Here is a 27,608-nt window from a genome sequence, read left to right as displayed (position 1 = left end):
TACTTGCTAGCCACTCTCCTATTACGCTTCTAGATATGGCCATGTGACCAGTTCTTGTCAATGGAATATCAGAAGTGACTTAGGTCACTGCCAGGCTTTTAAGAAACAGATGCTTTGGGCTGTTAATGACAAATAAATTGTGTTTAGACATTGAAATAGTAAAGTTTCAGAACATCTAGCATTACACTGAATGAGTTAAAATCCAGAAGTAGAAATACAGACATGACCTGGAGAAGGATAGTGATGACATAATGGGAACAGAGTGTGTAAGTTCAGGAGCAGAAGGAACAACTAAATTGCAGGGAATAAAAAAATCTCAGCAGAAAACTCTGACCTTGATGTGATATTTATTCATAAATTCAAACATTACATAAGTGTCCACCAGATACTATATGCCTTGCTAGCAAGTGAGGATAAAATGAACAAAACATTACACTTACTTTCAGGAGTTTAGGAAGACACATTAAATCCGTATTCTGCTAAGTCCAAGAGGCACCCAGTGTAATAAGGCAATGCTTAGGCATGCGAGGATGCTAAAAGTGATGTAAGGCTACCAGAAATCAACCATATATTCCACATGTATTTCCCAATTTTGCCTAAAGCCAGGTCTGCTTCTCCACTTCCACTAAGGTGGTATCCTGTCTCTTTTAAAGAAATATAAGGACTCCCCGGTTTTGAGAGTTCTCATAGGATTCATTTCCCCCAGATAGTTTAGAAGTAATGGATAAAGAAGTGGAAGCAAGGTTCATTTGACTGTCTAGCAGTAAAAGGAAGGAGAAAGAGAGAATGATAAAGATATAGCGATACAGACTGAGAGGTATGTTCTTTTTCAGGAGCTTTGCAGAATTTGTTTTCTGTCATTTAAGATGGGGATAAAAATTCTTGTTCAATTATAAAGCTGCATATAATCCAGTGATATAATCAATATGAAAAGCTTTAAAATTATAACCCATTATACAAATTTAAGTTGATTTTATTATTATGTTTACGGTCAAAAGAGATGGAGCCAATAAATAAATAAATGCAGAGAAGGTGTTAACATTATTAAGAAAGCAGAGTAGAAGGAAAAAGTGGAGATTAACAGAAAGATTGAAGTAGAGATAAAGATAACTGAGGATAATTCCATCCGCAACTGACTAACATTTTCTCTGACAAAGTGGAATATGACATCATATATAGAAAATGAGAAGGAGAAGTAGAACTTAGGTTGGACTGTGTGTTATAGAATCAACAAGAGAACAAAATGATCAAGCAGCACTGAAGGTCAAATTGAAGCTAGAAAGGATATATTCATAAAGGCCCAGGTAAAATGGGTTCTATAAATCTTTCCAAAAATACTCTGCTGTTACTAGATGTACATCCATTCATTTATTCATACACTGATTACACATGGCATCATTGATTTTTCAACCTTCACTCCCAAAGCCCCTGCAATGGACTGAATTGTGTCTCCCTAAAATTCATATGTTGAAGCCCTAACTCCCACTTGACTACATTTGGAGTAAGGAATTAAGGTTAAATGAGGTCATATAAGTGAGGTCCTAATCTGAAAGGATTACTGTTCTTTGACACCAGAGTTTGCGTTCTTGTGCACCCTCGGTCTCTCTGCCATGTGAGGAAAGGTGAAAAGGCAGCTGTCTGCAAACTCGGAAGAGAGCTCTCACCAGGTACCAAACTGGCTGGCACCCTGATCTTGTACTTCCCAGCCTCCAGAACTGTGAGAAAATAAATTTCTCTTGTTTAAGTCACCCAGTCTATGGGTATTTATTATGGTAGCCCAAACGAAGCCCTCATTTAAAAACAAATATTTTGCATCGCCTTCTTTTATATCTTGAAATGAAATGTATTAAAAATCAACGAATTGTCTTAACTGTAGTAAAAAGAGAAATTAATGGAACATGACCTAAAATATGCACTTCAGTACATAAATGCTCAAGTATGACTACTCTAGAAAACATAATGGATGCTTGCACTCACTTACATAAATAAGTTTGGAGTTTTAAAATGTAAGAGGATCGTAAGTCATTCCATACAAGAAAGCCAGGAAAATAAATGAGCTGCCATATACTTCATCACAGTGTAATACTACACCATATATTTTTAACAAAGTAAAGTATAAGCTTTATAATATACTTGTATTCCTATAATATATGATGTATCTCAAAACAATGTAAAGGTACTCTGTGTTTTATGTAGAGCTAGATTTGTTCTAATAATTATGAACATATTTTTTGCCTCCATTATGGTCGATGAGACAGCTGAAAGCCACACGGGACGTAAGAATTCCTCACTGTTTGGCATTGTCACACTATTACAGACTATCTAGCATCCCTGATCATTACATATCAAGAGTACTTCCCCTAAATGACTGCAATAATGGTACCTGTTAATGTCTAAAATGCCACCTTGAGAGTGGCACAATCTCCACTGAGAACCCATGTACTAAATGAATGCCTATGACACAGGCATATGGAACTACATACATTGGAGAGAAGAAGCCAATGAATACAAGCATTTATGAGAACAGCTGGTTACAAGGCATCCAGGGTAAAGAGAGCTGAGTTCGGCCAAAGAATAGATAATGATCAAATAACTACAAATCTTAAAAAGGGAGGCAGCAGATACGATAGATAAGGAGAAGCAGGAAAAATAGAAAAGTAAGGATGTTAAAAAGCCATCATCCCTCAGTACTCACCCTCCATTCAAACGAAGCTAGTAGTTTCTCTATTCCCCAGGACACTGTACTTATTCCAAATCCCAAGACTTTTTTACATTGCCTATGCAAAATATATTTCTCAACAGAATTCAGGCAAAGTCCCACTTTTCCAGAAATTTTTTTGCAAGCACTCCCACCTTTAGGACTTTTTTCCTTGTAGAAATCCTAGTGTTCTACTGCCTGAATATTTATTAACCAGCTACTATGTGCCTATAAGAAGATCCTTTATTCTTTCCATAGAGAAGATAGCAGTGTTCAATGCTATATATGCATTTCAATGAAAATCTGCCCCTTGAATATAAAAATAATCCTGTGAGTTTACTTACCACCCACTGCCTTACAAGGATAGTACGAATGACCAACTTCTACTCTAACCCTAAAAGCGAAGAATCCAGAGATGAGAGTGGGAGAGAAATAAAGATGGGTAGAAGTTCAGTTCTTTCAAAGAATTCATGTGGAAAAGAGGATTGTAAATATATACACCTATCTTTAAATGGACCAGCCAACATAAAGCTAGATTATAGTCGCTTTAGGATAAAGATTAGTGTCTTATAAACTTTATCCCTGTCTCTCCATTCTGTATTTTTATATATTTGGTTTACTTGTTTTCTCTTAATAATCCACTCACACAGGGTGCCTGGGTAGCCCTGCTGGTTAAACCTCCGACTCTTGGTTTCAGCTCAAGTCGTGATGGAGTTGGGCTCCACACTCAGTGCAGTCTGTTTGAGATCCTCTCTCCCTCTCTCTCTGCCCCTCCCGCTGTTCTCTCTCTCTCTCCTAAATAAATAAATCTTAAAAAAAAATTTGCTCACACAATACACATATATTAGGAATCCAAACCATATATCAGATAATATGCTAGGTACTAGCAATTATCAATAAGCAAGATCAATAAGGTCCCTACCGTCCTGGAACTTAGAGATTAGTAAAACAAGCAGATTTTAAACAAAGATGCAAATAAAGATGAAAATAAATATATGATTATAAATCGTGAAGCATAATTTGAAGGAAATGTACAAAGACAGGCTTATCCCTTAGGTAGACCAACTAGGGTGGCTTCCCTGCAAGATAAGGAATATTGTGCTTTTTGACTTATGTGTGTGCATACACATATATATTACACACATCAGTGTGCTTGTACGTGTGTGTGTGTGTGTGAAGTACAGTCCACATAATAGGACAGGTCTGCACCAGGTGAATTATGCCAAACACACACTCCTCTAGCAGCAGCCTCAAACAAGGGCACAACCATATACACTCACTATACAAGGGACAGTTCCACCAATACAGATGCTGTACTCATAGTCCATACTAGTGGTTCTCAAATGCCAATCCTCAAACACCAGATGGCAAGAGAGCCGCATCAGAATCACCTGGAAAGGTGTTAAAAATGTAAAAATTTCCAGTCTCCATTCTCAACAATTTCAATTTAGTACCTGGAATGAATTTTTATAAAGTTCCACCTACATGATTCTGATACTGTTAGATTTGAGCCCTTAGTCATACAGTGCCTTGATTCATTACTTAACTGTTCCATATTTCTTTTATCATGTTCAAAGCATGGCAAAGTACTAAAACTATGCTGTTCAGTGCCAGTAAACACAAAATAGATTGTTTTCAAGTAAATAAGTAAAGGTATTATAAGGAAAGCAATATTTTTTGTTTTTGTTTTGTTTTCTCAAATACAATGACACTCCTTATCAAAAAGCTTTCACTCAGGAATAGAAAAGACAAACTCTGAGGTGATGCTTCTCAAAATGGAGAACACAAACTACTAGTGGTATGGCAGATAATTTAATGATACCCAAAGTGATTTTAGATGATACATATTTTACATGGCACATGGACATATACTAAATAACACCGAGTTACAAGAAAAAAATGTATTATCTTTTCAATTCTCTTTCAGTCAGAAATCCTCAGTTAGCTATTGGTATGTTTCCTACACCTCTCTATCACTGGTTATCTCGTTTTAAGAAATAGAGAACATGCTTCAGAGCCTTTGGAAAACAACCATTATTTAGCCAGAACTTTGTAACATTGTTTTGTTTTCACTGTATCCTTTAGAGCTATCATCCATTTAAAGCATGGGATACTAATTTTTCATTTATAGTAGTGAACTGAATAAAAAGGTGAATTTAAAGAAAATAGCACAAATTGCATGCAGATATTGTAAAAATTATGAGGATGCTCTATGAATGAATTTGAGTAACAATATGTGCAAGGTATTACTAAAAGTAACAACCAGTTTCTCTGTCTCTCACACACATACACAAACACATTCAATAAGTAATTAATATAAATGAATAATCAAAAGCCACAAATTGTTGTATGAAGACATTGAATGAAAAGTCTATTCTACCACTTGACATTGTAGCCAAAATAATGATATTCCATGATATGACAATATTGTTTGTGCATTTTCTTGACTAAATGATAATGATAATCTCTGACCATATATATAAGAAATATGCATATGCTTTTATGTGAAAGCCAGAACAATTTCATTCTGTAATTTATACTTACATACCTTATAATCCTTGGGTCGGTAGCAGCCAAGATGAGAATGATCTGAAAAAGGATGTACAAAAGAATTAAATTATAAAATTTCATATCAAAAAGAAGAAAATTTGGTTTCATCTTTGGTTTTTGCTATGATTTCTATGTTTCTATGTTTATAATTTCTTCGCTTTCTATAATTTCATACAGCAGTTTTCAAAAATATCTTAAAATCTCTCAACAATGCCCTATAAGTAAAGATGATACACAACAGGTTAAAGTCTGTATCCATTCTTCAATAATTAGGTGATTTCACAAATACTGTTTTCACTAGAGCTGGAGATATCAGACTATAGACCAGAATAATTTTTTGTTGCTAAACCAATTTGCCTACATGAAATGGATAATCTTTAGTAGATAAAGTAATTTATGATGAAATATAATTTGAATATATAGATATGATAGGTATTGCCAAACTGCATGGGTTCCCATTCTTGGGAGTCCACACTAGAGTCAAGTGAGTATAACGGCAAGAGGACCAGCTTTAGATTATGGTAACAGAGGTGTACAGACCTTGTTGACAAAGAGATCCATACTACAGTCCAGTCACCAGCACCTCCTGTATAACCTTGGGCTCATTATTTAACCTTTTAAGTCTCAGATTCCTCCTCTGTCTCATGTACCTCTTTCATAATTGTTTTAAATATTATATGAAATACTATATGTAGGCAATAAAATAAATGTTAGCTACTATTACTAACTTCACCATCAACATCGTTACTCTCAAGTTCTAAGTCAAACAAGCCTAGGTGCAATTTCTGATTCCACCACTTATCAAATATATTACTTTGGTCAAGTTATATAATTAATCTGTGTTTCAGTCCTCATTTTTTTTAAAGATTTACTTATTTATTTGACATAGAGAGAGATGGCGAGAGCAGGAACACAAGCAGGGGGAGTGGGAGAGGGAGAAGCAGGCTTCCCGCCGAGCAGAGAGCCTGACATGGGACTTGATCCCAGGACCCTGGGATCATGACCTGAGCCGAAGGCAGACACCCAATGACTGAGCCACCCAGGCACCCTTCATTCCTCATTTTATTTTTTATTAAAAAAAATTTTTTTGTTATGTTAATCACCATACATTACATCATTTGTTTTTGATGTAGTGTTCCATGATTCATTGTTTGCCTATAACACCCAGTGTTCCATTCAGTACATGCCCTCTTTAATACCCATCACCAGGCTAACACATCCCCCCACCCCCCTCCCCTCTAGAACCCTCAGTTTGTTTCTCAGAGTCCATAGTCTCTCATGGTTCATCTCCCCCTCTGATTTCCCCCCTTGCATCTCTCCCTTCCTACTATCTTCTTCTTCTTCTTTTTTTTTTTTTTAACATATAATGTATTATTTGTTTCAGAGGTACAGGTCTGTGGTTCAACAGTCTTACACAATTCACAGCGCTCACCATAGCACATTTAAAAGTATGAAGACAATGCCTACTTTGCCTCAGAGAGTCATAGTAATGATTAAATTATACCGCTTAAGAAAGTTCCTAGCACAGTATCTGTAACAAAGCAGATTATAAAACCATTCTAACTCTCTCCTGGGATAAGGACCACTATATTGCAGATGCAGATTTTGGGTTTTCCTCATTACTTAAAGGAGTCAACATTTAAGTATTATAATCTCTGTATATTGACATTCAAGCAAATCAGAACCATAATTTGCAATTCTACTTCCTTACACATTCTAGTCAAAAGCATTCTAACATTCTATATTTTACTTTCCCAAACCACCTTATCCAAAATAAAAAAAAGAAAAGAAAAGAAATTATTATATAGATAGAGACCTAGGATAGTCAATAGTCAATTAATTAGCTTTCTTTTATGGCACAAGATCTTGTTTGTTCTCCAAGTGTCCTGAACCATTACAGAGAAGAGCTGAAACATTAATGTCTTTCACACAAGGCCAACTTCACCATTTAAGTCAGTAAGACTCAACTTACTTCAAGTGCTTTTCAAAATTAAAAATAAAAATAAATCCCAGCTCAACTCCTTTTCCATAAAGTCTAATAATGTATAGCATGGCCACAGTAGCAGAAATAAAAGAATGATACAGACATAATGAACCTAATTCTCCACACGTGCTAACTTTGAAAATTAAGATAATAATTTCTGTCTTGGTATATATTCTTTCTGGCAGCTAATGTAATATTAAAAGTATCAGTATATTAAAATGCCAGTATGTCTTCGGCTTTCCACAAACCATTTGTAAACCTACCCTAACAGAAATAGATTTATAATTTTCTTTTATTTTTAGAAATCCAGCTGTTACTGAGGTTCCCAATGTTTGCACTTCATCACCCTTACCAATAATTACTCACTATATTCTAAAAGCAGGAGATAAAGGAGATAAAAGTCATGGCTCATGCTCAGGAAATGCTTGTAATTTACTTCGGTTAAGTTATACAAAGTTGGGTAAGAGCAGCATAAAAGAAGAGGCTAAGTCAGAATGGTACAGGCAATTAATGCTATTTAAAAAAGTCGTATCAGAGATTAATCTCTCAAGGTTGAAGACAATCAGAGAAAACTTCCTAAAGGAGGAGAAAGCTGACCTGGGCCTTAATGGATGGGTCACACTTAAGAAAAATATGAAGAAAAATTAGAGCTAATTCAGATTGTGCATGTATGTGTGTGTGTGTGTGTGTGACCTTGATCACCTTGGACTTCACTTCTTTATACCTCATTTTTTTTGATCTGTAAAATGGAGATAAATAACAGTATCTAAAATTCTTGATTATTGTAAGTAACCAATGAATATTAGTATTTAGAATCAAGGCCAGCAGAAAACACATTCAATAAAGGTTAGCCATTACCTGGTTCTCTAATAACCTCATGAAACAGAATGGGTGTTATGGACTGAATGTTTGTCTCCTCCCAAAATTCCTATGTTGAAGTTCGAACCCCCAAAGTGATGGTATGTGGAGATGGGACTTTTGGGTAGTAATCAGGATTAGATGAGGTCATGCAGGTAGGTCCTTCACGATGGAAAGAGCACCCTTCTAAGAAGAGACAGCAGAGAGCTTGCACATGCACATGTCCTCGCATGCTACCCCCCCATCTCCTTCTCCACATCTCCTTCTCTACACAAAAAAAGGAGGTCATGTGAGCATACAGTGAGATGGCAGCTTTCTACAAGTCAAGAGAAGAGGTCTCAGAATGAAACCTACTTTGCTAGCACCTCGATTTGGGGCTTCCCAGCCTCTAGAATTGTGAGAAAAATAAACGTCTCCTGTTTAAGTCCCATCTATGGTATTTTGTTATGGCAGCTGGAGCAGACTGAAAGAACACATAAGGCGAACGGTTATTTCTACTTTACATTTCAGGAAGCTGACTTCCTATATAGCCAAAAGTAATGGAACTAAGGTCTTTGATTAGTTCATACAAGAGAATGAAAGTGCCTTTAGTCTCAAAAATGACATCAGATTCTGAATTTAACAAAATGGATGTGATATATAATCAAATCAGTCAAATATCAAGTAGTGACTAACTGTATGAGTTAAAAACAAATGTGGCAATCAGTCATCAAAATATTTCCATAGCAACCATCTAATATAGAAACTAAGATCCACTTTGTACAAAGGTCACCATTCCTGCTGGGAGTAGTCTGGTAACTTAGAGCCTTTGCATCCTTCCTCTCTCCACAGTTGACCCTCACCCAACAGGCTCAAATATGACTCTGTCCTAAAGGACCAATCCTGACTTTAACCAAGAAGGACTTAAGGAACTTTAATCTAAAACTTAGCATCCCTGTATCAGCTCATCCTTTCTATCAAAGTAATTCTTGAGCCCCATTATGATGATTACAGCCAATATGTGTTCCCTATGAATCAATCTCTATTCTGGCAACCTCTATAGTACCTTACCTTGAAGGGTACTATCATCTTCCTTTTTTTCATAATTTCAAGGAATTGAACCCCATTCTGGTAGTGAGTGCTACTACTATTGCAAAACATCCCTGCTGATGAATGTGTGTACCTATGAACCTCCAAAGAGTATGCCCCTGGAGTCCTTTATCAGTAATTACCCTATTGTTATCCTAAAGCCCACATAACATCCTAAGGTTGACCTCTGCTCTCCTGTGAATCTTCATGGAGCACACAGCCATGCATTTGCTATATGCCAGTCCCTATAACTGGAAGCAAAGCTAAGATGTCCAGCTTTATAAAATAAAATCAGGGTTTAATATCTCTTAGGGGATCCCACCTCCTAAAAAGGAAAGACATATAACATGTGTTTTGTGTCTCTTGCTCACCTGTGATACCTTTACCAGAAACTGTTTACTCTGACCTCTGATGTTTTCATCTTTCTTATTTCTATTGTTGTCTGAAGTCTCATCAGCAAAAGTCTCAGACTTTCCCCCTCACTATTTTTTTCTTGTCTGAAGTTTAGCAAACAGCAAACTTATCAGTGACTGAAGAGTGACGATCATGAAAAAAGATAAATTAATGTCTAATAAGTACATGAAAAAACATTCAATGCCATTAGTCAAATGTAAATTAAAGTTTCAGTGAAACAGGATTGCCTATCCACTAGAATGGTTAAAATAAAGGCAATAACAAGTGCTGTTGAAGATGTGGAGAAACTGGACCATCATACACTGCTGGTAGGAATGTAAAATGGTAGAGCCATGTTGGAAAACAACTGGCAATTTTTTAAAAAGTTAAATATAAACTTACCATATGAACTGGCAATTCCATTCCTAGATATCCAAAAGAAATAAAAACATGTGTCTATGCAAAGACTTCAATGCAAATGCTCAAAGTAGTATCATTCATAATGGCCCAAAGTGGAAACAATCCAGGGACTCAAGGTGAGAATACAGATTTACTGCAAATGGGTATGAGGAAACTCTTTTGGATGATAAAAATATTCTAAGAATGGATTGTGGAGATTTTATAACTGTGCAAATTTATTTAAAATACTTCAGTTGTGCACTCAAAATAGGTGAATTTTATGATATATAAATTATAGCTCACTAAAGTTGTTAAAAATGTTTAATAAATAATAGGAAATAAAAAAGGAATTCCTAAAATGACACAGCTCAGCTGCCTACTGCTCTATGAGATGAGGCACACATTTAAATAAAAGCTGAAACAAGATATTTTGCTAGTAACTATATATATAATGACTATCTGCTATTTTACTCAGAATAGTAAAATGTTACCATTTATTGTTCTCTATTCGAGTAATGACATATTAGGTTTTGGAATGTAATTTCCAATTTATTTTACTTTACAAACAATAACCACCAAACAAAGAGATTAGCGGAAGCTCATAAAAGATTACAATCTTAGGTAGAAATGGAACTCATAAAAGAATCTTCAAAATGAAGGGAATAAGAGAAGTTTCCTCCAACGGGGAGACAGAATCTAACATCTTTTCATATTCTAAGCAAATAAAAAAGGGGCCAGGATGATGCCCTCAATTTCCTCTTCAAAAACACCAGTGACTGGATAAAGTTTACAAACATTCTTGCAACACAAGACATGCCGGATCTCTTCAAAAGGACTGCACAAATTACAGTTAGAATGATATACTATGGAAATTCCAGATAAAGAAAACGTGCTTGAAAAATTTATCTTAAAAAAAAAATACATCTAAATGGAAATAGAGAAAGTGGGAGGAGAGTGGTGGGAGGGGTTGGGGCAAGAAACCCTGGACCCCAGACCAACCAGGGCTATTCTGGAACTCTCCAACAAGCCACTTAACCTGTCTAGGCCTCTGTCATTTTTCTTGATTAAATACAGTTAAATTCATCCTCATGTGATTATGATGATGACTAAAATAGTCAATGGTGGTGAAATGGTATCCTATAAAACTTAAGAATTATTTAGGTAGGATAATTTGGCAAGAAAAGGTTTAAGAATTTCCATTAAAGTCACTAATGAAATTTCACTCTATCATAATAAGAGATTCTATCATAAGAAATTCCCATATGTATTTCAATAGCTGATGAGACTCCAAAACACAACCACCCAATTGCCAGACAGGAAAAAAAAGTCAGTCAAAAGAATAGGGACATTAAAAGTAGAGAAATGAGATGAAAAAACTCCTTATAGTAGAAGGGCAAGTAATAAATGTACAAAGAATAATGGAATTTTTAAAAATCACTATTTGACAAACTTTACAGTAACAAATTTTTTCAAGCAAGAATCATCAATGTATGCTAAAGGGATCAAAGTTGAGGTGACAGGATATAATAGTCTCAAAATATCTCCCCCTTAACCACAAAGGGAAGAGAGAGCAACTTTATGATGGAGAAATCTAGCAGACCCCATCTTAATTAATGAGCAAATGAATATCACCAGTAACAAAGCAGTATCACATGTTTCTTGACATGTTGCACTGAGAGTAACACATAACATCTGTTGTATTCTGGAGGGAAATGAATAATCTAAATTTAATCATGAGGGAAAATCAAACAAACCCAAACTGAGGGACATTCAACCAAATAACTGGCCTACACTCTCCAAAATTATCAATGTCACACACAAAGAAAGATTAAGGAACTAATCCATTTTAAAGAAAACTAAAGAGACATGTTAACTGAAGACCATGCATGATGTGCAATTTCTTTTGCTATAAAGATATTATGAGGACAAGCAGCAAAATCTGAGTTAGGTTTATAGATTAGTTACTATTATTATTTCATTGTCCATTTTCTGCTTTTCATAATTATATCACATAATATCTGCATTAGTCTCCCTGGGCTGCCATAACAAATACCATATAGACTTGGGGGCTTTTACAACAGTTCTGGAGGCTAGAAGTCTGAAATCCAGGTGCCAGTGCAGTCAGATTCTGGGGAGAGCTCTAGTTCTGGCTTGAAGATGGCTACCTTCTGCCTGTGTCCACATGAGGCAGAGAGAGAAAGCAAGATTTCTGGTTTCTCTTCTTATAAGAGCACTGATCCTATCATGAAGGCCCCACCCTCCTAACCTTATCTAAACCTAATTACCTTTCCCCATTTCCAAATACTACCACATTTCAGGTTAGAGCTTCAACATAAGAATTTTGGAGGGACACAATTCTGTCCATAGCAATGTGCTTGTCAAAAAAAAAAAAAAGTTTATATACAAACATACATACAGAGGTGGAGGTGGGGGGGGGGTAGGGAAGAGATAAAGAGGGAAAAGCAAATATTAGTATTTGTGGATTCTGAAAGTTATATGAGGATTCTTTATACTATTTCAACTTTTCTGTAAGTCTGAAATTATGTCTAAATAAAAAGTTAAAAGAAAAAAAGCAGACCTCACTATTGACCTCTCTGATTGTACCTCTACACAGGTAGCTGACTGTGGCGATCAAAAGTTACTGGAAACTCTGACAGTTCTGCTGGCAAATACATAAAAATTATCAAAAGAAATCAGACACCTCAGTGCATTCCAAAAGCATCTTCCAAAGGAATATCTATATTGAAGTTATTTTCGATTTTCTTGTTCTTAAACCTTTTTTTCCATGTCCATAAATTTCTTCCAAGAGGGGAAACAGAGTATAACGTCTGTCCCTAATTGCATATAATCTGCTATTGTGGTTATAAAAGACTTAGTGATTACCACATCTATCTCCCTGCTAATGCTAAAAAAGCAAAATAAATTAGCACAAACTCTGCATGTTCTCCGAGAAGAATGTTTCATTTTCCCATTAAAAAAAAAGATTCTACACATGCAGCTTACTACATGTTATGATTGTGTTTTTTTCACTGTCTCATTTTTCTTCTTCTATGCCTTTCTCAGTAGGTAGTGAATTAACTTAAAGGCTGCTGGGAAATGCTTGCTGAACCGACTAACCAGTGATTATAGATATTAACACTCAAATATCCCTAATCATATAACACTATTTAATCTTCTTCGTAAAAGTCATCTTCAGATTGAACTTAGGAAATAATTTATCTAACCATTAGAACTAGGGCCTATGATGAAAAAAAAAAGATTCCTGTAAACTAAACTTAAAGGACGTTATCTTTTCAGAAACCTAAGTATTATTATAATGACAGTGGATATTAAGGCCTGTGGTGTGCTAGGACATTTTACATGGTCATATTTACTGTGTTATCTTCATTCTTTAATATACTGATTATCAAAGTAGTTAAAATGATTTGTTCAAGAATGCCCAATTTATAAATAAGTGACAGGGCAAGTATTCAAATATATGTGTAAATGTATGTCCAAAACACATAACCTTCAACTTTTCTTACTGTGGTGTTTCCCAAAGCCTATTCCACAAACTAAGGCGAGTATATGTTAAAGTAGGAAAATGGTTCCATAGTCAAATAAATTTAGAAATTTTTGAGCAAAACAAAATCAGGTTTTTTTTTTCTTCACTAGAAGGTTATCAGTCTTCAATATGCTACTATGTATTTTGAGTTTCAAAGAGGGAGATTAGTTTATAGGAGCATAGAAATTCTATTATTTTTAGAGAGTACCTATATGGGTATCTCACAAGTTATAAAAAGTAGCACTATGCCTTATTATCCAATAACACAGCAAAGAATCTATTTTTGTTCATTGATGCCAAGTGAAAGACTTGACTGTACCAAGGAAACTAAAGTAATGAAGAGAGACAACTTTTAACTTACCATTGTGCATCCTAGACCATCCATCTCTTTCACAGTCTCTGCCAGAAGACCCAAATAAAGCATCAGCCCTGGGACTTGGGGGGTCGACCTAGAAGAAGCAAGATTAAAAGTCAAAAAGAACTTAAATGTTCTTTCAGTCTCATGGCACCTGAAAATCAACTCAAATACATAGACTGTAGTCATCAGGTTAACATGATAGTGCCTGTGTGGTTCAGGCATGTTTTGAAGCCAGAGCTTAGTTGAGTATTTTGCTGTTCATGTTTAAATAAAATTGAAATTAAACTCCAGAATTTTTTAATTATAAATTTGAGTCTATTTTAAAATTAACAAATTTACAGTTGAAATGTCCATTACCCCATTGCCCAGTTGGCTTTCCATTACAAAACTACAAAAAGAGGAATCTATTTTGCCACATTTAAAAAGCAAGTTTAGCCATTTGCTGCTTAGATAGATGCTGAATTCAAACAGTGTCGTTACTTGGCTGTGTTCAGGGCCCAGCACACTTAGTGCTTTATAGCTCACAGATTATTACAGCTAAGCATGTTTTCTAATGAAAAAGAAAAAGGAGTGATATAAACTGTAAAAAAGATAGCTCTATTGATCAACATTAAAAACTTTGTACATAAAAGGACACTATTAAGAGAGTGAAAAGCAAACCATTTAATAAAAAATACATATTTTTTCAAATAATTATCTGATAAGGCATTAATATCCAGAATATATAAAGAAACTTCTACAACCCTGAAAAGAACTCCTCAATTAAAAAGTGGGAGAACTTAAATACACATTTCTCCAAAAGATATACAAATGACCAATAAGCACAAGAAAAAATATTCAATATCACTAATTATTAGGGAAATACCAATCAAAATCATAGTGAGAGATACTACTTAATGATGTGAATATAATTACTGCCTCTGAAGTATATACTTAAAATGGTTAAAATGGTAAATTTTATATTGTGTATATTTTACCACAATTTAAAAAAATTAAATTTTAAAAAAAGGTGAAAAGACAAGCCATAGAATGAAAAAAAAAAATTTACAAATCATACCTGATAAGGATTTAGAATCCTAAATACATAAAACAAACTTACAACTAAATATCAAAAAGTAAAAAAAAAAAACAATTAAAAATGGACAAAGAACTTGAATAGACATTTCTCCAAAGAAAATATACAAATGGCTAAAAGCACATAAAAAGATGTTCAACATCATTACTTATTAGGGAAATGCACATCAAAACCATAATGAGAAAAAAAAGCCATAATGAGAGACCAATCCACACCCCCTAGGATGCTATAATAAAAAGAAATCAAAATAAAATAGTAAGTGTTAGTGAGACTGTGGATAAAGTGAAACCCTCAAACATTGCTGGAGAGAATGTAAAATGGGACAGCCACTGTGGAAAACAGTTTGACAATCCCTCAACAAGTTAAACACAGACACACCACATGACCCAGCAATTCCACTCCTAGGTATTAAAGCAATTAGGCATGAAAACAGATACTCAAATGGAAACTTGTGTATGAATGTTCATGGAAGCACTATTCACATAACCAAAAGGTGAAAACAGCCCAATGTCCATCAACAGATGAATGGACAAACAAAATGTGGTATATACCCACACAATGAAATATTATTCAACCATAAAAAGAACCAAGTACTGATACATGCTATAACATGAATGAAACTCAAAAACACTGTGCTAAATGAAAGATGCCAGACAGAAAGGTCTACGTATTGTAGGATTCCACTTAGATGAAAAGGCAGAGTAGGAGAATCCATATAGGAAGCAGATTAGTGGTTGCCAGGGGCTGAAGAAAGGGAGAAATGGTGAGTGAATGCTTAATGAGTACAGGGTTTCTGTTTAGGGATGACTGAAAAAGTACTGGAACTAGATCGTAGTGACAGTTGCACAACATGTACTTACTGCCACTGAAATTATACACTTTAAAATGGCTGAAGTGGTACATTTTATGAGTATTTTACTGCAATAGAAAAAAAGATCCTATTCTGGATCAAGGTAAAAGAAAATAATTCTGTTTACCTTTTCTGGGATGGTTGTGCTAGTTTGTTTGGGAGCATTCTAGTTAGTTTCTTGACACTGCTCCTTACTATGTGAGACTGTTTTTCACACAATGTATGTAAAACTAGAAAGTCTTTCCTAAAAGTATTAACTTTTTACATATGCATGTATGAAATTATTTTTTTTGAGAGATGAGGGAAGGAGGGAGAGAGAAAGAGAGACAGAGAGCGTGCACGCAGGGGGAGGGAGGGGCAGAGGGAGAGAGAGATAACCTTAAGCAGACTCCATGCCCAGCATGGAGCCCGACGTGTGGCTCCATCTCACGACGCTGAGCTCATGACCTGAGTCGAAATCAAGAGTCGGATACTTAATCGACTGAGCCATCCAGGAGCCCATGAAATTAAAATTTTGTTTATCAATTTATTAAGTGCTTTTGAAATTATTAATGGCTATGGGAGAAGAAAAGACATCTCTATGCAAATACAATTGGAAAAATCCCATTTCTTATATGATAATGTAAACAATTTTCTTTTTTTTAAGATTTATGTATTTATTGGAGAGAGAGAGAGAGAGAGATCATGGAGGGGAGGGGCAGAGGGAGAGAATCTCAAGCAGACTCCCTGCTAAGCCCAGAGCTCGATGTGGCGCTCAATCTCATGATCCTGAGACCACCACCTGAGCCAAAATCAAGAGTTAGACTGAGCCACCCAGGCACCCCAATGTAAGCAATTTTCTAACTGTAAGCTTAGAAGCATGCATTTTTTTCTATGATCTGGAAAGCTATAAAGGAAATCTCTTCAATGAAAACATCAAGGCCTACACCTAGCAGTATTAGAATTATTCCACTTTGAACACTAGTGTGAAAAAACAGCAATTTAATGAGCACTTGAAAAGAAATTATTTCCCTCAACAATTCTTTTTTTTGTGTGTGGCTAACTCCCACTAACTATTACTGGTTATTTTGCCCATAGGCATTTTAATTAAAATGCTACTATTCCTTCAGATTAGAATTTAATATATCTTTTCAACTTAATTTACAACGGTGAGCCGTCATAAAATGAAAGGTTTTCTGCAACTGCCATCAAACCAGCAAGTAAATCTTATCTGGATATGTCCAAACAACAACAAAAAATGTGGCCAGCACCTATAAACAAATCTATAGGAAAAAAGACAAATGTAATCACAATAATCTCAATAAAATATTACCATTTAAAAGTACCCATTATAAGTTTTCTTTTTACAATAAAAAACCTGTTACTTAAGGTTAAAAGAATAAATGATTCGTAGTCAAAAATAAAAATGGAATGAAATGTTGCTTAATGTAATTATATCTAAAATTAAAAAAAATGTATCACACACAAAAAATCTGAATTTTCAGATGGTGTATTTTCAAAAACCCATTAGATTATCCAAGGAGCATCTTTACATGTTATATTTACATATTAGAATTTAGAAAAAAATGAATTAGACATTAAAGTCAGAAATAACTTTATAGATAACCCCAAAAGTTGTTTTGCTTCTGTAGGCACTTACATCTTAACATTCATTATTACTATTATATGTATTTATTAGTAATTTTTATTAAATTGCAATCTTTTATTAAAGAAATACTTTTAGGATAAAAATTCTTTACAAAAATTCAAGAAACTATGAGAATTCTAAGAAAGTCCTTTATTAAACATTCTGAAATATTACAGACCCCTAAAATTAGCCCAAGTCTACTTGACTATCACACGAACACAAGCTCTAAGCTTAAACCATATCAAAAGCAGTCTTCTGTTTGGGACGATAACAACTATGCTACCCTAACTCTCTTCACTTTCAAAGGCCTTCCCATCCTCATCAAATAGTGATTTGCTTCAAAGATCCACTATGTAAGGTTTACCCAAGGGACATAATATCAAAGGAAACTTAACTTTCCATTATAATTTTTAAAAAGGCTAGAAAAGGGGGGGTCTTCCTTTTCATAAAGAAAAGTTGGTCCTCTTTTAAAACCCTACTCTGCCATTTTAGTACTAATGTCAATTACATCTAAGTTCAATTTGTAGAGTTATTACACTGTCCAGTGTATAGTAAGAAAGGAAATGGATACTTAAAGGATTTAACATAGTATTCATAATGGAACTTGATCTCTGTCAGGTTCAAAGACTGAAAAAAGAATGTTCTTTTACTCTAATTTTCCATTTTAGATTCCTCGGCTAACAGTTCAGGAAAGAAAATTATTAATAGAAGCCCGAAGTTGAAAGAAGTTTCAGAACAATATTTTAGTGAAACAACAGATTAGATTGGTTTCAAATGGAAATGTTTAAGAGAACACATACATGTCTAATCACAAATGGAGGTTTATCTGTTTCTTTTTTGAATTCATAGGGTCCCAGATTTAAATGGGCCAGCCGCCGCCTGGTGTCTTCAGATAGCTCACACATGCGTCTTTTTGTGTAGGGAGATGGAGAGTGTGATTTTGAAGAAATTGTAGGCTGTTCGTAGTTTTTTGCATTTATGCAATATTTATTTCTCTCAGGTGACTTGGATTTTTTCTTTTGTGATCTTGATGTTGATGTTCTGCTTTGCAGTCTGCCGTGTGATTTTTCAACTGGAGCCGTATGGTAAATAAATTTATCCTAAACATAAAAAATAAAAATTAACATGGGTAGAAGCTATATGTAGAGATATATGTATATGTATCTATCTATAAGTTACAGGTAGAAAAAAACTTTAAAAATTAATTTAAGGCACATATAATCTATCAAAGCCAACTAGTCTTTCCTATCTATGCTAGATAACTCTTTGTCTAGTAGTTAATAAAGTACATGGTATTCTTAAGTCTAACAAGTACTTATGAAAATAAAAGCCCAATATTTAATCATTGGAAAAATCTAAGAAACAAGGTCAGAAAAACTAGTTTTCAGTGTACTAAAAAATTAACATAAACATTGGTTTATCATTTGTAATTAAGTATTCAAGTAACTGGCTATATAATTTAAGAGGGCTTTTCTTCTTTTTCTTTTTTTTTAAGAAAGAGAGTATATGAATGGGGTGGGAAGACAGAGGGAGAGGGATGGAATCTTAAGCAGACTCCACGCTGAGCACAAAGCTCAATGTGGGGCTCAATCTCATGCCCCTGAAATCATAACCCCAGCCGAAATCAAGAGTCGGAGGCTTAACTGACTGAGCCACCCGGTGCCCCAAGAGGGCTCTCTTTAGTAATGTTGCAAATACACATGGCTAATTAGTTGCTTATGAAATCTTTATGGAGAAAATTATTAAAATAAGTTTCATTTATACTGCTATGATTAAATACATATATACAATGTGAACATCTGAAAAACGGCTTTATACATATTATCATGAAATGTATTATTTGGATTATACAAGGTGATTAGGATCTTAAGATGTCTTCCAAATTAAAACTTTACAATTCAATACCAATAGCCATATCATCTTAATTCTGGTTCCATATTTTTATAAAAGTAAAAAAGTAAAAAGACATAAAAGACACATATAAACTTTAATGACTAGTACTCTACTAGTAAAACTGGTTAGCAGTCTAAAATTTTAAAAAACAAATGTTACATTTCTAAAATTTTTTTGCGTTATTAGGATAACATTTTATTTAGTCTCTGCCTTTTGAGTGCCTTAAAGTTTGGATTACAGGTAAATAATATAAGACCTCTTAATTCATTATCTAGAATTATAAGATTTCTAATATTAGAGAAAATGGACAGTTGAGAAACTTTGTCTTCCTAACTTTAATCATTTTAAAAACCTATCAATCCTACCTCCTTCTCTATTTTCTCAACCCCTCCTTCCCTAACTCACTAAGGGTATCTATTCTAAGTATATATTAAAACATAAATGTGATATAGAAGGGAAAAGAGTCAAATATTTTTAAAAAGTAGATAAACAGGAAAAATATATATTTTCCTAATTGGAAAATAAGTCCATGAGTTTCATACAGACCTGCAGCATCAGATTATTTCCTCATCTTTCCTCTACACCTGTTGATACTCTCCCAGTCCTTCTCCCACCTTGTTCAATGACTTCAACAAGTAATTCAGAATTTTTCTACCATATCACACTTCATCTATCTCTATGACATCACACTAAGGCACAGAAGCAGGAATGTTAGCACATGCAAGGACCTTTGAGTTGTAATAAATGTTCAAGCAGTGAATCTGTCCAAGACTTTGGACTCAGACTTCTATTTCTCAGCTTTAATTACCTTTTTCCACCTCATCTTAGAGTTCATCATTATGCAGATCCATTGCATCTCAAACTCCGAAAATTCCTTGCTGACCAAAACTACTTTTCCTCATTCTACTTCTTTTATTCTCACTGAATCTGCTGCCTGCCCTCCTCACCTCCTCAGTCCCTGGGCTTCTTTTTCCCCAGACCTTCATACATTTTTAATATCTCTTACCTTCAGACCCAGATGAACCCAACATCATCCATTTCAGCAATGCTGTAAAGTTCCTCCTTACCTACCTCTGATTATACCAAACCTAAAACAACTAACCCCACCTTCTTTCTTCATTACAATTTTTGAATGTTGAATACTATTAGAAGTTATAAACTGTGGAATATGTAGTACAGATACATGCTGTCTAACTCTATCCAATCCTTAATGTATCCTGTTACTGCCCAGGAAAACTTAAAATAGTGGCTGTTATGTGCTGTTAACACGATGGCTCCCTCTGGCCAACAGGATACTAGCTTGGGACAAAAAGAGAGACTTGAAAAAGTGCTATTGTCTTTTATTCCTTTTTGGAAACCTTCCTGCCTCCGTGTGAATGAGCCAAAATTAGCCTACTAGATGATGAAAGTCTTGTGGCCACCATCCCAGCTAAAATCAAGCAAATTATCAGAAATATAAAGTCCCTCCCAGACCAAAAACTCAGCCAACTACCAGACATGAATGATGCCATCATAGATCATTCAGCCCTAGCCTCGCCAGTTCAAACCAAAAGAATCAACCAATCAATCCACAGAACTGTCAAAAAGTTAGTGTTGCTTTTTACACAGCAAAAACTACCTGATCCAGCATACAAATTAATAAAACTACCATTGATATTTAACTATTAATAATAAATTCTACCTTTAGTAGGTAAAAAGAATAAGTGGAAAACTAGTTTTATTTCAGAAAATCACAATAATATACTTAATTTTTTCAATCCATCTAACTGGTGACAAAACATTAATTTGAAAATAATATGCCAAAAGGAATAAAGATCATTATAACTATTTGTAAACTTAAATAATTTTATAGTTTATTTCACTCATTCTGCTTTTAAAAACCAAAATGGCCTGTCTTATTCTTATGTTTGAACCTGAAAATGCTGCTTTGTAGCTATTAAAATTTTAATTGTAACTTTAATATTCACTTTTTAAAAAGCAGATTTATCACATTCTTAAATAAGGTCAAAGAAGATTAAAATTCTGGCTAAAATTTTAATGTGTATGTGTATACTCTGTTGTGCCTACCAGATAATGTTTTCTATCTTGTATTTTAACCATTGTCTTCTCTCCTAATTATTAAAAAAAAAAAAACCTTAGGAACAGCCATCAAATTCATTAATTATATGTTACGTGCCAGACACATTGCCTATTCTCTAATTTAATCTTTAAAGCAGTCTTGTGAGGAACTTGAACCCAGATCTGTCTGATTTGAGGCATATTTTCTTAAACACTGTCTGACGCCAAAACCTATCCTATTTTCTTACATCCGTTCAATAAAGAACAAATGACAAACACTGAAATAGCAAGTTAAAAAAGAAATGAGTTTTCCCAAAAGTTTACAGAGGAAAACGTTAGTTCTTAAGTTCAATGAAACTAGTGATGAGGGGACAATTTTACATTTACGAAAGACTTTCCACCAAGCTGTACACTTAGAATGTACTTTTCTGTGCATATGCCATAGTTCATACAAAAAAGGACTTTTCTACCCATCCACCAGAAGGGCATACCCCGATGAGGAGAGAAAAATGTTGTCTGAGTGCAGGTAAAATACTGTTAATAATTTACAAATATACAGTTTTGCACAACAAGTCAGTAACATCTTTGCATTTGGCAAGCATAGTTTGTTAGATCTCTAATAGCTGCATTTCAGCTTGCATTTCAAAGATAATTAACTGTAGCCAAACTGGCACACTACGTATCTTGCTAAACAAAATAAGAATGATCCCCTTGATAATTTTATATAACCACGCTTTACCTTTCTTAGCTTACGTCACTGTTACCCTACTCAGCAAATTTACTCTGAAACTGAGAATGCAGTAAATTATTAGTACACTTTTTCCATCATAGGTCCAGTCGTGCCTTGTTTGGGTCCTCTGTGCTTTATATGTTACTGGCTCTTCATCACATGCTGGTCATTGTTACCTAATCATAATGCAACTGCATATGAGTGATGCCTAGACATTATTAGATAACCTGTGGACAAGGCAGTAAGATGATCCTGGTGACTCAGTAAAAAGTTAGACAAGAATGAAATATTAGGTCCAGATATCTCAGTTTACTAAAGGCAGTTTTTACAAATATAGAAGATACTGAGGTTGGAGTGTCCAAGCTTCCCTCAGTCTGATAGCATCAGTATGGCCACTAAACTGAGCAAGAGTCATATAAGAATTAGAGACACTCAAGAAACCATACTCACTAAACACCAATATCCCTGCATGAGAGAGAACCTCTGGTCACATTTGTTAAAAGGTATCCTTTGAACTTTCTGCAGTCACCTGTAACTTCTGTAAGATTTATAGAAGCCTCAGATCTAGCTCTCTGTGGGACTTCTTGATCTCAACATCTTTCTGGCAGGCTGATTGCTTTGCATTAAAAAAAAAAAAAAGGCCCATAGAGTTACAAAATAATAACAATAACATCATGGCGCCATCTATCATGTGTACCAAACTCTTCACTCTCACATTTAAGATGCAACCAAACTGCTAAATACCTCTGATAATTGTTTTGCTTAAATTAAAGACTGACCCCCAAAAGTGAAAAGAGTTGCAGCCAAAATAAAAGAATAATTCTTGCCCAATGCCCATAAATATGAACAAATAAGTTAAACCATTAAACACTTTAAATGAGTTCAACCTGAGTGCGGCACTTCCTTGAACTTATCAGACATTCAGTAATCACTGAAGTTGTAGAAAATTCCAGCTTTGGAGCAATTCCCTGAGGGGAAAAAGGGTATTATTAGATATTTCAATTTTTAAAAAAATATAATTATTAGTGATAAAACTATGACCTGAAGTAACAAACACTTGTCAAGATTTAGCTGTTTCATTTGTTGGTTTGACCTTCTTATTAAAGATAAAGATAATACAGTGATGCTAAATTTTAGCAAGAAACAGTTTCATTGCTGATGATTCCCTTACAAGTGATTATATTACCTTTATGTCAAAATTAATATATTTTTTCATTTTCAAGTATTTCCCTGTCAAATTATTCTAAGATTTTTAAACGATGATATAATATTAAAGTCATAAATATATAAAAACACTTAATGGATTTGAGCTCTTTTTACTTTTACAAATTAAGACATACTTAACTACATAATCAAGAAATGCTTTTACAAACCCAGCCTTTGACATACTAACTTGAGAGTTTCAAACATCATATTACAGAAAAGGTAAATAATGAGTTGCCTAAGAATTAACTAAATGATTGCTTTTCTGCAAACATAACTTTTATTAATGAAGTCCATTATGCCTATTTGTTAGTTATCTATTGCCTCACAGGATATTAGTTAGCAGTTTAAAACAAGAGTGAACACTTATTATCTCAGATAGTTTCTATGGGTCAGGAATCTGGCAGAGGCGGAACTGGGTGGTTCTGGCTTGAAATCTCTGAGGCGATTGCAGTCAAGAGGTTGTTTGGGCTGTGGTCATCTACAGGTTTGCCTGAGGCAGGAGGATCTGCTTCCTAAGAAGGCTTGTTCACATAGCTATTGGCTGGAGGTCTCAGTTCTTTTCTAGATTTTAGCAAGAGGACTCAGCTCCTCTATCCCATAAACCTCTCCATAAGACCGCTCCAGTGTCCTCATGCCATGGCAGCTAGTTCTCCCAAAGCAAAGCAAGAAGGAAGCCATAATCGTTTTTATGACCTAGTCTACTAAATCTAACACTGTCACATCTATCACATCCTATTTATTAGAATCCTTGAAGTATAGCCCACACTCAAGGACAAAGAAGTTAGACTTCTTTTTCAGCAGAGGAATAACAAAAATTTTGTGGACATATTTTAAAACCACCACAGTCCACCCTCTGACCGCAAGTTACACTCCTTTCATGTGTAAACTAAACTCATGCTCTACAAAGAAAAGAAGAAAAGTTTCATCCTTTTGCAACTTCAGCTTGAAATCCAGGATGTTGGCATCTAAGTCAGATCCTTATTCAGCCTCCTCAGATGGTTCTTTAAGGACAGTTCTTTAAGGCCAGTTCCTCATAGTTAGAAGACTTATGAAACAAAGAGACAAGTTATCTGCCCCACATGTACCTAAAGCACACACATGCAGCAGGTGCAGGATAATCACTCCAGATATTCTTATTCAAAAAGGGAGTAAACAAGAGTCAAATGGGCATCACTGGTCCATAGAAATTCTGAAATCCAGCCAAGAAAATGTTAGAAGTTCCTTGATTAGAAGTTTAGTCCTGGTCCTGCCCAGAAATAACTATCCTTTGGACTCCTCTGGGCTCTTGCTTCCAACCTTTGAATTATCACTCCTTTCCAAGGAGAAGTAGACCATATTTGGAGTGCACAGTGTTCTGAGCGTGAGTCCTGTCAACAGAATTTTGGGGGTCCAAAGGCCTTTTCATTCTGTGAGATCTCTCTGCATTTCAGACCAAGCTGGTGGTGTTTCTACCAATATAACACTCTTAAAAAACATATGGGTTCTCATATGAATCTTACTGAAGTTCACTCCATTAGACACAAGTTGCACCCTTCTCTACACTCAGCTTCTGCTGAGACTGCCCTTTAGCATCTTCAAAAAACTTAAATTAAATTATTAATCATTAACTTGATTAAATTATTTTCTGAGACAACATCTTGGATCTTTCTGAAATTTTAATGAAGGATTTTATAGTTATACCTTTGGTTTCACCATCAGACCACAGTTTCCAGAAGTGCCTGGAATGATTTTTACTCAGAAGTCATTCCTTAATTTTAACATTATTTGCCATTGGAAAAGGCTGGGAATCTTCAGAAACAGTAAATTCCAATTCCTTTTTGCTAAACAGCCTTTCCTTTGCTTATCTCTCTCCTCTCATATTTTGCTATAAAGCAGCAAGAAAACCAAGCAGACCCTCTAACTCTCTAACCAAAAGTCTTAGACACACCATCCATTTCATTAGATATTTCTCTCCTTCCCACATTACCGCAGGCAACTGTGTGGCTAAACTTTCTGCCATTATATAACAAGGAACCCTTTTATCCCTAATTTCCAATAGCATTTACCTTATTTTCCTGCAAACACACATCTGAGTTTCTTCAACACCTTTCAAGCTTTCACAAACATTCTAGCAAAGCTTTTCCAGCTTCTGCCTCTCTATAGAGGTGCTTTAATGTCTTCACACGTGGCAGTTGGCTTAGCCCAAAGTGACTGATACAGTAGTGAGAGCAAGGAGGAAGCCACAGTGCATTTAATGACCTGGTCTCCAGTCTAATACTGTCACTGAATCATGTTTTATCTGTTAGAGTCACTAAGTGGAGACTGGAGAATTAGCTCTGCCTTTGGAAGAGAGAAGCATCAAATCATCTGTGGACATATTTTATAACTACCATAGCCTGGATTGCAACTTATCACTTTACCCTTCCCCATATATTGCTGGTCACATAGTAAATACTCAGTGTTTTAGCCATTATTTTCACTGAGCTTTCAAAACCATTATGTATTAGTTAGGGTTCTCCAGGAAAACAGAACATATATATATATATATATATATAATATACTATACTAATATATATATAGAGAGAGAGAGAGAGAGAGATTTATTTTAAGGAATTGGTTCATGCAATTGTGAGAGTGGCAAGCCCAAAATCCATAGGGCAATCCACAAGCTGGCAACTCAGACAAAAAGTTGATATTGCAATCTTAAGTGTGAAATTTGCAAGCAAGCTAGCAGGCTGGAAACTCAGGAAGTATTTCTGCATAACAGTTTTGAGGCAGAATTCCTTATTGTTTAGGAAACCTCAGTTTTTGCTCTTCAGGCCTCAACTAATTGAAATGAGATCCACCTACATTGTCAATGGTAATCTCTTATACTTAAAGTCAACTGTTTGTAAATATTAATTACATATACAAAATACTTTCACAGTAACATCTAGACTACCATTTGGCCAAACAACTGGGCACCATAACCTAACCAAGTTGAGGCATAAAATTAATCATCACTCCATCTCAAATACCAGTTCCTTTATGAAGTCTACGAGATGTAATTCATTCATTCAATTCAATCAAGTGGCATTTAAGTGCCTACTCCATGCAAAGTACTGTGCTGAGAGTTAAATTCAAAGATGAGAAAGCCACAGATTCTGTTTCTATGGAGTTCACAGTCTAAAGGGGGTATTATCATCAGCACTGTCATCACCTCGACAGCCATCACCATATCACTCTCATTTACAGAGCGTTCTCCGTGCCAGGTACTGCTGTAACCATTTACAAGGTGTCATTAATCCACCCAGCAGCCCTGTGATATCTTCATATGATAGTGCTTTGCTCGAGTTTAGTCAGGTAGTCTGTGAGAGTGCCAGGATTTAATCCCAGATGTGATGGAATTCTTGCCACAGCAATGGGTTCAGGAGAACAGCCTAAGACTCAGACAGATGTCACAAGAATTCTTTTTTTTTTTTAAAGATTTTATTTATTTGACAGAGAGAGACACAGCCAGAGAGGGAACACAAGCAGGGGGAGTGGGAGAGGGAGAAGCAGGCTTTCCGCGGAGCAAGGAGCCCGATGTGGGACTCGATCCAAGGACCCTGGGATCATGACCTGAGCCGAAGGCAGACACTTAACGACAGCCACCCAGGCGCCCCTGTCACAAGAATTCTGAAGAAGGGTGCACTGTCTTCTGCCAGTGCAACAAACTACTGATGGGAGTGTTTTATCCATTCACATTTAAATACAATAATTGTATGACTGGATTTATATCTGCCATTTTGCTATTCACTTTATATGTGCCATATCTTTTGATTCTTCCAATCTTTCTAGGAGTCTCACCTATATATATACATAGCTTGGTAGTCATCCCATGAACCTGTAAGGGTTCCACTCTTTGTTGATTATCTGTATGTGGCTTGGGGAATGCATTCAAAGATAGTCAGGTCTGCAGTTTCTACTGAGTTTCACTTGTTGCTGGGCTCTCACAGTCTCGGTCTCTCATTGCATGTGCATTGTTTCAGAAACAGCCAGGAATGGGTGGAGAGCTTATCTCAGCCCTTTTACTGCTCCCTTACTTCTGTGAACTTTCTGGCAGATGGGCTACTCACTCTAATTGGAACTGCCATTGGCCTATCAAAGCTGTGGGGTTTCTTTCATCCACTTGCATCTGAATCCAGTGAAGCCACACTATCTGTCCTTATGATTCTGACACCAATTCCAATGTGTGGGTTTTCCAACACCACCAAGCAATTCTCTGTGACACCAGGTAGGGGGTCCTATAATTTAACTCAGTTCTGACACTATCTACCTGGCAACAGCATCAGATCCCAGAGGTTAAGGGATCAGTCC

At 35.3% G+C, this 27,608-nt stretch overlaps 1 protein-coding gene across 7 annotated transcripts in view; it reads right to left on the bottom strand.

Annotated features, from left to right (window-relative positions):
• SPATA6 (spermatogenesis associated 6) overlaps positions 1–27,608 on the bottom strand; it is a 137,640-nt gene that overhangs the window by 54,652 nt on the left and 55,380 nt on the right. For all 7 annotated transcript variants that reach the window (XM_035018604.1, XM_035018605.1, XM_035018608.1 and 4 more), the window contains 4 exons: positions 22,973–23,053; positions 18,205–18,504; positions 13,856–13,943; positions 5,247–5,287 (listed from right to left, as the gene is read on the bottom strand). In XM_035018604.1, coding sequence (XP_034874495.1) covers positions 5,247–5,287; positions 13,856–13,943; positions 18,205–18,504; positions 22,973–23,053 — 510 coding nt within the window. The remainder of the gene's footprint in view (positions 1–5,246; positions 5,288–13,855; positions 13,944–18,204; positions 18,505–22,972; positions 23,054–27,608) is intronic.

This window comes from Mirounga leonina, unplaced genomic scaffold (assembly GCF_011800145.1).
Source record: "Mirounga leonina isolate KUSES-001 unplaced genomic scaffold, KU_Mleo_1.0 Mir_173, whole genome shotgun sequence".
Lineage (NCBI taxonomy): Eukaryota > Metazoa > Chordata > Mammalia > Carnivora > Phocidae > Mirounga > Mirounga leonina.
The sequence above is the reverse complement of the archived record's forward strand: the minus strand, read 5'-3'. Positions and strand labels throughout refer to the sequence as shown.